The 10,942-nt window shown below is 35.8% G+C and overlaps 2 protein-coding genes across 3 annotated transcripts in view; both read right to left on the reverse strand.

Moving 5' to 3' along the window:
- Window positions 4,332-6,655, reverse strand: LOC109332208. 2 transcript variants are annotated; one of them, XM_019567103.1, is made up of 2 exons: window positions 6,242-6,655; window positions 4,332-4,536 (listed from the first exon to the last, which is right to left on the reverse strand). In XM_019567103.1, the coding sequence occupies exons 1-2, from the start codon at window positions 6,480-6,482 to the stop codon at window positions 4,454-4,456; spliced, it is 324 nt and encodes a 107-aa protein (XP_019422648.1). In that variant the 5' UTR covers window positions 6,483-6,655; the 3' UTR covers window positions 4,332-4,453. The 2 variants fall into 2 exon arrangements, with proteins under 2 accessions (XP_019422648.1, XP_019422647.1); XM_019567102.1 differs by lacking the exon at window positions 4,332-4,536 and adding an exon at window positions 4,902-5,674.
- LOC109333177 (translation initiation factor IF-2) overlaps window positions 7,799-10,942 on the reverse strand; it is a 6,471-nt gene continuing 3,327 nt past the window's right edge. The window contains exons 6-8 of the mRNA XM_019568503.1: window positions 9,429-10,475; window positions 8,802-8,951; window positions 7,799-8,525 (exon numbers count right to left, since the gene is read on the reverse strand). Coding sequence (XP_019424048.1) covers window positions 8,094-8,525; window positions 8,802-8,951; window positions 9,429-10,475 — 1,629 coding nt within the window. The 3' untranslated portion in view covers window positions 7,799-8,093. The remainder of the gene's footprint in view (window positions 8,526-8,801; window positions 8,952-9,428; window positions 10,476-10,942) is intronic.

The following is a 10,942-nucleotide window of genomic DNA, read 5'->3' on the forward strand; positions in this document are numbered from 1 at the left end:
CAATAATGGCAAATAAAGTTTAAGCAAGAAGAAAACCTAGTGAGGTTGCTTTGCCAATGGAGAGTGACTCTCAAGAAGGAGATGGGTTCTCTGCTTTTCCTTATCCTTTCTTTCGTTTTTGAAAACAAGGGCTGCTGAAACTGTGTTTTAAAAAAATGGGATAGGGTTGAGTTTTTGTATGCTAGGATAAAGCTGCTTAGAGTGGGAGATTGGGGATAATGTTATGTTTTTTTAAAAGTTGCTCTGGGGTTAGTGCTAAGTAGGGTTATTTATAGCCTAACTTAAGTTTAGGGTTAAGGTTAATGAAGAGTCTTAAGGTGATTTTTACTTAGTCCCGTGAGTGTTTTTAATTGTGACCCAGTACCTAAACTTCCTTAAAATTAAAAAAAAAAAAGACCACGGACGAAATTGGGTATTCACATTTGGCAAAAGGCCCTAGACGTTGTTCATCTAACCCGTCATATCTACCGTAGTATTCACCACCACAGTCAGATATGACACATTTAATCCTATTGTTGAGTTGATTTTCAACTTCAGCCTTAAAAGTTTTGAACACGTCCAATGATTGGGACTTTTCATGAATAAGAAAAATGTATGCATAACGAGAATAATCGTCTATGAATGATATTAAGTATCGTTGACCATTCCAGGAACCCGTAGGGAATGGTCCACAAATATCTGTATGTGTCAATTCTAAGACGTCTGAAGCTCTATATGCACCATATTTCGATTGTTTGGTCTGTTTTCCTTTTATGCATTTGACGCAAACTTTAAGGTTTGTGAAGTCAATGGAATCTAAAATCCCATCTGACACAAGACGCTCAATTCTCTTTTGAGAAATGTGACCCAGGCGCTTGTGCCATAATGCACCTGAATTATTATTTTCAATTTTACGCTTAGTACCACGTGATTCCACATTCAGGGTTTCGCTATAGTTAGCTATAGTATTTAGCATATACAATTGTCATTTAACATAAGTGAACCAGTTCCAACAACATTTGAATTTAAAGACAATTGTACTGAATTGTTTCTAAAAGAACAACAATAACCAAATTTGTCCAAATAAGAAATAGAAATTAAATTCCGTCTAAAAGACGGTACAACAATGATGTCTTTCTAATCCAAGTAAAAACCAGTACATAATAACAACCTAAAGTTCCCTATAGCTTCCACTTCTTCCGATTTTCCATCGTCAACATAGACATAATTAGGCTTTTGGTAGCTCAGGCAACCCTGCATTGAAACACTGATGTTAGAAGTTGAACCGGAGTCTAACCACCAGCTGTTTCCAGGTACTGAAGTTAAATTGACCTCAGAACAGACCAAAGTAAGAAATGTACCTTTCTTAGCACGCCAGACGTGATACTTCACACATTTCTTCTTTTGATGTCCAGTTGCTTTGCAAAAGTAATAGACATCAGCTTGCTTCTGCTTCTTTTGCACTGGACCCTTAGCAGTTTCATTCTTGGGCTTTGAAGTGATTTTCCTTTTGCCCTTGTCCTTAGAGGTACTAACATAATAGGCACTTTCAGTCCTTTCTCGCTTCAGTCTCTCCTCTTCTTGCACACAAAATGAAATGAGCTCATTTAGGGTCCATTNGAATGGAAAGTAAGACCAAATGTATGAGTAAGTCTTCCGACATCTCAAGCTTAAGGGCCTTAAGTTTTGAAGCAATGTTGGACATTCCCATAATGTATTCCCTTATGTTTCCCTTGCCTTGATACCTCATGGAAATCAAGTTCTGCAACAGAGTACTTGTTTCCGTCTTATCGCTCTTTGCAAAGCGTTTTTCAATTTCAGCAAGGAAAACTTTGGCACTATTTATCTCATCCGAGATAGTACCCCTAAAGACCTCTGGAATGTCTCGCTTAATAATCATTAGACTCATGCGATTAGAGCGATTCCACTTCTCATAATCCTTCCTCTCTTCAAAGGCACTGAATTCCGAAGGAGAAGGGGGTTGCTCTACCCTTAATGCATAGTCCAGATCCATACAGCCAAGAACAATTTACATGTTCTCTTTCCAGTCCTTAAAATTTTCTCCATAAGGACCGGAACCGAATTCAAATTTGCAGATATAGAAGCAATTGATGTAGCTGAAATAGACAAAAGACACAATATTAAAATATGCTCACAACTTAAAATTATCAATTTGCTTAAACAATGGTATGTCCAAATCTAGATACCTAGTGCACCATTAATATCAAGTCTTTGGACAGTGATATTAACTGTAAATGGTACTCTTGTTGTAATGATCAAACATTTATAATAAGGCATGTCAACTGACGAATCCCTCTTTGGATTGATTCATCAGTCACATGTATAAAAAATTTAGAATTATAACATGTTTATCATCACAGGTGTGTATGATCTTCGGCCAAATATTAACTTTCCTTTGGGCCAGCTAATACTCGCATGAATAATCATACACACTTACATCTAATACTCCTTATGAGTTATATCCATGAGAGAGGTCACTTTGGCGACATTTCACTTCAATTGGCTCACTTGAAATAACAGACAACTTGATGGACAACCAAATAACAATTAAAACCAATTCACAATGATACCAAAGCCCCATAAATCTTATTGTACTCTCGCTTGGGCGAGGTACTCTCGCTTGGGCGAGGTACTCTCGCTTAGGCGAGGTACTCTCGCTTAGGCTCAATAGAAGACAAAGCTTTTGTTCAGTTCTCGCTTGGGCGAGGAACCCTCGCTTGGGTGAGGTACTCTCGCTTGAGAGCAATAGAAGTCAATGCTTCTATTTGGCTCTCGCTTGGGTGAGACACTCTCGCTTGAGTGAGCCTAATGTCGCTCTTACTCTCGCTTAGGCCAGCTGCCGCTTAGGCAAGGCATATTCTCGCTTGAGCGCAATAGAAGCGAATGCTTATGCTCAGCTCTTGCTTGGGCGAGGCACTCTCGCTAGGGCGAGGCACTCTCGCTTGAGCGAGAGCACTGCGATAGAACATGGACATTGCGATTTCTGCATCGCTGTTCTTCGAAAAATCACCCCAAAAATTCAAGAAAAAACACTAGAAAAGACATTGATTTATTTCGAATCTATGTATACATATTGAAAAGCATGAATTTGTATCCTAATAAATTCAATTGCACAGATAAATCATCTAACCCTAAATTATTCCAAATTTGAGGAAGAATAACAAAAAACCTAATTTCACACATGAATCATATTAGGGTGGCTCTGATACCACTTGTTGGAAATTTTCCATGAATAATCCTTAGATTGAATGAGGAAGTCCTAATGATTCTGGCTTTGTTCCTTTAACACAAAGTTTATGCCCATACATAAACCCAAATGGAACAACCATGATCCAAACCGAAGAAACCCCAATTGATTTCATGGCGAAGAAGAAGAACATACCTTGATTAGCCATTTGGAATGTCGAAGGTATGCGGGTATGATGATCTTCCACATGTTAGAGCGCCTGATGATTTTCCTTATGCTTCTCTAGAGGGGAATGAGAAAGCCAAAAGTCTTGAGAGTTCTTTCCTGATGATGAGAGTCTCATGCTCTAGTGATTCTTCATTGAGTTATGCAATTCTTATGGTGTGTTCTCCTTATGGACAAGTCCTTGTTTATTAACACACCTATTGCCTCATTCGATACTCACGAAAATCTATTGCTCTACAAATGGGGACCATAACCCATAAAAGTAACCGAAGCAATTACTGCTTAAGTTGCAATAATTCTGATTCGGTCCCTTCATCAAATCAGAAATTGCCTGAAGGTATCTACACTTATATTATTTCATGACACATATGCCCTTAGCCACCAAATTAATTCTTCAAGATCATTTTATATTTTGGCTAATTAAAATAATGACCATAACACAATTATAGAATTATATTTGTGACCCATAAATTGTCAGAAATTCTATGACAAAATGCCTTACATCTCCATTGCATAGCATTTTAATTTGGACAATCTAAACCATAAAACATTGTACATTTCCATTCCATTCATCAATTTCCATGAACTCTAAATATCCTGGATGGAACCATTTTAATTTTATTAAATTATTGTTTGGCTCTAAATATAAATTCAACTTCCTCCAAGGCTCTCTCGTGGCAATGATGGTGTGGGATTGTGACGAGGGAGGGATGTATCTGTCAGACGGAATAAGGTTTGGTCCTATTCATGGGGATTTTGTGTAAATATCCACTAGATCCTGTCCAGTATTGGAATGTGAAATGTAAAAGTGAGTTTTATAATTTGTAAACAAAAATATTTAAAAATAATTAAAATCTACACCATTAAAATATTTTGAGAGACACATGTCACCCCTGCTTTGGTATTTGTCATGGTTTCCAAGATCATGTTTGGAACCAATGAGAATATGACATCTCTAAAAACAGAACAACTCAACTGCTTGGCTATGGATTATGATGGTATCTGTATCTTAAACTTAGGTGTCATAGAGATGCCACTAGATCATAAGCACAAGGTCTTACAAACCTCTACAGTTAATTTAAATCTACTTTTACATTCTGTAGTGAACATGCAAATGGCATGGGCTGCCACAAACAAAAAAAGCCATAAAGCTGGTATAAGTTTGCCTTTAGATTATATAAATCAGGGTAGACAATATTTTAGGCCGAAACTGGATTGATGTTCTGAACATAATGTCCCAAAATTATATACTGAAAGTGATAGAAAAAAAAGTGCTTCACACTACAATAGCCTCACCTTCCTAACATTTGAAACTACAATAGATTGGAAATATCATCTGAATCCAGTCAGCACTACCTTTTCTATTATAGACTAAAAATTATATAAAAATCTGTCAATTTAACCCTTTTTTAGAAAAGTTCACTATGTAAATCCCTTGAAATTGGATTTTAAGATCCAAATGAAAAGAAAAGAACTCAAAAAATTTGGATGTGAAAAGTATCTCAAGGGGAAACCAAAGGCAAATCTGTAATTTAAAAACTTGACAATTATGATATAAATAATTGGTATATAAAAGGGAGAATCTATCTATGTATATTTATCACCTTAACCCATTCATGTTAGCAGCCTAATCAAATTCATTATAAACATATGAAGTGTCTAAACAACTATAACTGCAACAAATCTGCCAAAGCAATCTACCATCCGATTGATTCAATGAGCTTCACAATACAGAAAGATCTCCAAATTTTGCTTCCTAACTTCTCTTTATTTTTTCCTAATGTATGCACACCCAAATATGGTAGGCATATCTAAAGATGATCAAGCATTATGTAATATAAAAGAATCAGATTATCAGTCATAATCCAATTGACACAGAACTTTTAGTTTGTTGTGTTGAAAAAAATCTATATTCTATAACCATTAAACTCACATAATATGTACGAAAAAGCTAAATGAAACTCCCCGAAAATATGCACAAGTTCTCTGATTGAAAACTTCAAAGAGTTCAATTTACATAAACCTCATCTACACCAGCAAACTTGTATTATGTATACAAATGTTTTAATTTTCATGCCAGTGCATACTAACCTGTTCTAAATCTTCAACCAGCAACACTGAATGGCAGCAAGCCAGCAAGGGTATTATGAATGCAAACAATAGTGTCTGTAGAGAACATCTTAGTTCTCTCCCCAACACATTCCATTATGTTCCCACCTCTCATCATCTCTATTATCTGTACTAAAGCATCCAATCCATATTCTTGTAAATTCATCAAAAAAAATTGTCCGAGACCCTCAGTCTTCAGAACTATTGGGAAAAATACCAAATATAATCACCTAATACAAGGCCAATGGATAATTGAATTATCTCAGGACCAGACTTTGGACACATCAATAACGAATTGGATTACTCTCCAGTACCGGACCCTCCAATATTGGACTGTGAATCTGATTAATCCGAATTCACACAAGAAAGTAACCGAAGCTGATAAATTCATCATTTTGCACACACTTGTAAGCTTGAAACAACAAACTATGATTTTGAGACAAATTATATGTTGAGAAATCAACTAAAGTGAAGGGCAAAGAATGTGGATATGAAACTAACAATCAAGGTGTGGATTACAATCTTTGGAATAAAAATCATTGTTCTCAATCAAAACTCTCAACATGGGATGAGTGAAATTTGGATTATTAGGGTCACTAGTGGTTGAAGACCCATCAAATGATTCCAACACTTTAGGTCTTAAAAAACAAAGCTTGCATCCACCACTTCTTCTATCATCATCATAATCATAAGTTCTATTATTCATACTCTTATTTTTACCTGAACCAGTGTTACTATTTGCATTTTCAGACAATGATGAAGATGGAAGAAGAACCCTTTTGCTTTTGATTCTTCGGAATTTACTCTTCGCTTTTGAGAATTGACGCTGCAACACACCAAAACGTGGTTTAGTGCGTTGATTCTTTCCAATTGAAGAAACGACGTCGTTTTGGTCTTCGTCTTCGTCATCGTCGTCTTCGTTAACAACAGTGTTTGAAATCTTCTCATCAGAAGCAGACATCAAATCGAATCCTCTTTCTTTCTCAACAAAAAACAAACACTCTTCGATTCAAGATACTTCAGAGTTTTCAGCTTTCAAATCATTGGATATTGTTCATCACAGATTTTAATTAATTTGGATAAAATAAACTCATTTTCTCCAAATTACGTTAGATGCGTTTTACTCAAAAAGTTTCTTAAATGAAACTGTAACTACCAATAAAAAAATATAAAGGATATGCCACGTGTTAGGCATGTAGGTTTCCACGGTGACATTTTGGTATTTTTAATTCGCACTTAGAATAATATATGACGTATGACAAATTATTATTTTATCATAAAACCCCAAAACACTGTACTCTTGTGGTAATAAATTTATTATAAACATATGACGTAGATAAAAAGATAATTTGGCAAGAGAAAAAAGAAAAAAGATAAAAAAAGGGATGAGAAATATTGAAAGATACTTCAAGGAACATTTTTTATATCTAAAGATGAGAAACTACTATACATAATCAATGTTCTCAATTAAATTAGTCATTCATTTAGAAAAACTTGCATAATTTTAAATCAATAGTACTATATCCTCAGTTTTGAGGAATTAAATGAAACTGTTGATTATTTAGTATGTAATAATTTCACCCAAAGAAAAATGATTTTTAGAAGGAACCGAGTGATTAATTTGAGCTTAAAGACCTGCGTTTACTTTATGAGCTAATGGAAAAGAGAGAGAAAAATTAATGTTTTAAGTTTCAAAAAGATTTTGCATTTGGTTACCAATCCTTCTCTTTGTGCAATTATTCATTTAAGAAATTAGATTTTGGCTTGATCAAAACTCGTCGCAGTTGGTTTAATTGATTGGTACAAGTAATGTAGCGCCCACATCAAAAGCTGAGATAAGAAAATCAAAAAGATCATATCCTAATAATCATTCAGTTGATACTATTTATCAACAAATATATATTTTTCATTTTTCGTACTACCAATAATATCCCTTCATTTTATAGGTAAGAAGTTAATCACTTTCGGAGCTCATAACTTCTTTCCTAACAAATGTCACTCTCAGAAATTAAATTCTTAACATTTTAGTCATCTTAATAATCTAACAAAACTTTACACCTCTAGACTATCGTCATTAACAAATATAAACTTTGATACCACTATTAGGTACATTTTGCTGAAATAAAACAATTTAGTTTTCAAAAAAAGAAAATGATATATTCTCTTACTAATCCTCACATCTACAAAAATATAACATATGTTAAAGAGATACTTTATTTATTAGTCATTAACATTAACCAAAAGGAAAATGGTACAAGAAACAAAGTTGTTGTCTTTTGATGAATTGGCAGAGCTATAATTCTCATTTACTAATTTAAAAATTCATATACTTGCGTAAAAATGTATCTATCCTCCCTTAATTTAAACAGGTTAGTAGAAGTGCAACACAGTGCACAAGTCAAATAAATAGTACACCAAACAAATCAAATTATACTTCAAAATTTTGATTACCCTTTATTCTTTTATGCTACAGCAAAAATTAATTGATCTACCATCAATAATAACTTACTTTGCCAGCTCTTGATAATTTTATCACCATCCAGAATGTGCATTGAAACAATTATGAACTTTATCAGCACTCAATTCTAACAGCACCACTCTCTGACTTAATAAACTTAGGCTTCCTCACAATTTGTTCTAAGCATTGAATAACATCTCCAATCTGAAAATCTTGCCAATCACTGATTACTAGTCCACATTCATTCCCCTTCTTCACATTGTCCACATCCTGCTTCTCCCTCTTAAGAGATGTGCAAGGTCCTTCATACACAACTTCCCCGCTCCTCAGAAGCCTCATAGTTGATGACCTAGCCACAAAACCATCGACGACTTTGCAACCAGCTATCTTCACATCAGGTCCCTTCGTTTTGCTTCCTTTGACTTCGAAGATACTCAGCACCTCTGCTTGCCCAGCTATGTGGGTCTCAGAAGTGCCAGGGGCCTTTTCTATTATCAAATTGCCGATGTCCTCCAAAAGGTGGTATATCACCCGATGCAAAATTACCTACAACCAAAAACCAAAAGAATGATGTTAACAAAGAAGACGGTGCTTAAGAAACTCAGACTAGAAAGTTTCTTAATTACATTTCATGATTTCTTTCCTTGTCTATTTAGGATTAAGAGACTCCTACTAATATAAATAGGATTGTTGGATTTATCTTTTGTAGCACATTATCATCAGCAAATTAATATTAGTCTCAGTATTATTTGTTACATTTGTTTATCTTTTTTCCTGTTTCGATATAACATCCTCTGGTTTAACAAGCTTAATAATTAATACCTTGATACTGGCACGACTAGCTGCTTGACTAAGAGAAGTTGGTGGATTCTTGACATTAAATCCAACTATGCATGCACCACAAGCTTGTGCTAGGTCCACATCTGATTGAGAAATAGGCCCAACACCAACATGGACAACATTAACAAAAACCTAGCAATAAAATCACAGAATGTTTAGCAACAAATAGTGATTAGTGAAGTTTAGCAAAACAACACAAAATTAAATGCACGTAATAACTACAGTGTCAACTATAGTATGTCAGGTGTCATGGAGAAGATTATCCTGTATGACATGCCTAGTAATCATTACAAGCAAATTGTTCTAGGATATAGGGTCTGATCAACTGCAACTGGTTATAACTACTTTTTTTACTGATCACACAATAAAATAAAATTTCACATCATTTCCGCCAAACATCCACTATGAATCTTTATTAAACTGATCATATGATGGCATCAATAACTATAATATAAGATTTCATGTTGACCATTTAACTCGAAGCTTAATCAGTTAGATGCATGCACAAGAACGGGTATGGGCTTATGACTTAGATGTGTGTGGCAAGCATGTATGATGCATGTGTGTACAACGATTTAACCATAGTACTGTAAAGCTCTCTTCACATACCTGAGCACTATTTAAAGTTCTCAAAGCATCTGTGATGGCTTGAACAGTTCCCTGAACATCTGCTTTTACTATAACTGGCATTTCAACCCTCTGTGGAACCTCCTCGCCCTCAGATAATTCCGATGTAGATGGTTGGTCCTTGATCATCATCTTCCTAAGCCTGTCCTCTTCATATTTTCGTTTCCTACCAGAACTAAGCATTCTAGCTCGCTCCTCAGAATGAACAACAATAACATCATCACCAGCCATCGGCAGCCCTCTAAGCCCTTCGATTTCAACAGGCATTGCAGGAGTTGCTCGCTGAGTTATTCTCCCCACCATATCTTTAATAGCCCTTATTCTTCCCCACTCTGAGCCTACAACCACATGCTGACCACAAGCTAGAGTCCCTGCCTTCACTATAGTGGTTATCAATGGACCCCGTCCTTTGTCTAGTCTTGCTTCCACCACATAAGCTTGAGCAGGCCCATCAATGCGTGCTTTCAGATCCATTATTTCACCCTGGAGGAGTAGAGCTTCCTCTAGGTTATCCAGTCCAGTTTTTTTGGCGGCCGAAACTTCAACGACCTGAACATCTCCACCCATCTCCTCCAGCAGTAAGCCCTCTGAAGCAAGCTGCAGTTTTACTCTTTCAGGATTTGCACCTGGTTTATCACATTTATTAATTGCAACAACAATTGGTACATTAGCTGCTTTTGCATGGGACATGGCTTCAAGCGTTTGAGGCATCACTCCATCATCTGCAGCAACAACCAGCACTACTATATCTGTGACTGCTGCACCTCTTGCCCGCATTGCACTAAATGCAGCATGACCAGGAGTGTCAAGAAATGTGATTGATGCTCCTGATGGCATAATCGCCACAAAGGCACCTACATGCTGAGTTATGCCGCCTGCCTCCTTGGCTGCCACTGATGTTGAACGCAAGGCATCGAGAAGAGAAGTTTTACCATGATCGACATGACCCATCACTGTTACAACTGCAGGACGTGGTAAAATTTCTGAACCTTCAGCTGTATGTAGCCTCTTAACATTGACACCAACTTCCTGCAGCAGCAATGAAATAAATAAGTGAAACAAATATCAAGAGACAGGAAAAAATGCATCTTGTAGACAACTCAAATAAAAAAAGAACGTTGGGAGTAAAGCCGTTGCGGCAATGACCCCAGAATGAAGGCAAATAATTATTTAGAACCAGTCTTACACATTTCCTTTCTGTCTATTTTTCTATGCACAATATATCCTTTAAACAGAAGGGTGCACAAGACTATATGATGTCAACTAATAATATCAGGAAAAAGTCGAATCCATCAATACTTTACAATAAGGAAGCTTGTAGAATTTATCTTACACCACTACAAAATTATTAAAGCTAACTTCAAATCAAATACACTGCATGAGAAGAATAAATTAAATATAAGTTATTTAATATGTGCCTAGAAAGTTTCCATTTACAAATGGCAAGTACCGGCAACCAAAGTATTTGTTTAACATTATCCATAACTAAAGGGGGG

The sequence above is a fragment of the Lupinus angustifolius genome, chromosome LG18 (assembly GCF_001865875.1).
Source record: "Lupinus angustifolius cultivar Tanjil chromosome LG18, LupAngTanjil_v1.0, whole genome shotgun sequence".
In the NCBI taxonomy this organism is placed as follows: Eukaryota; Viridiplantae; Streptophyta; class Magnoliopsida; order Fabales; family Fabaceae; genus Lupinus; species Lupinus angustifolius.

Excerpts from the sequence above, each read along its gene's own strand:
- LOC109332208 (XM_019567102.1), bottom strand. The coding sequence starts at position 6,482 with ATGTCTGCTTCTGATGAGAAGATTTCAAACACTGTTGTTAACGAAGAC. Across the intron at positions 5,675-6,241 it reads AAATAGTAACACTGGTTCAG|AATATGGATTGGATGCTTTA; the intron begins GTAAAAATAAGA and ends TGAATTTACAAG.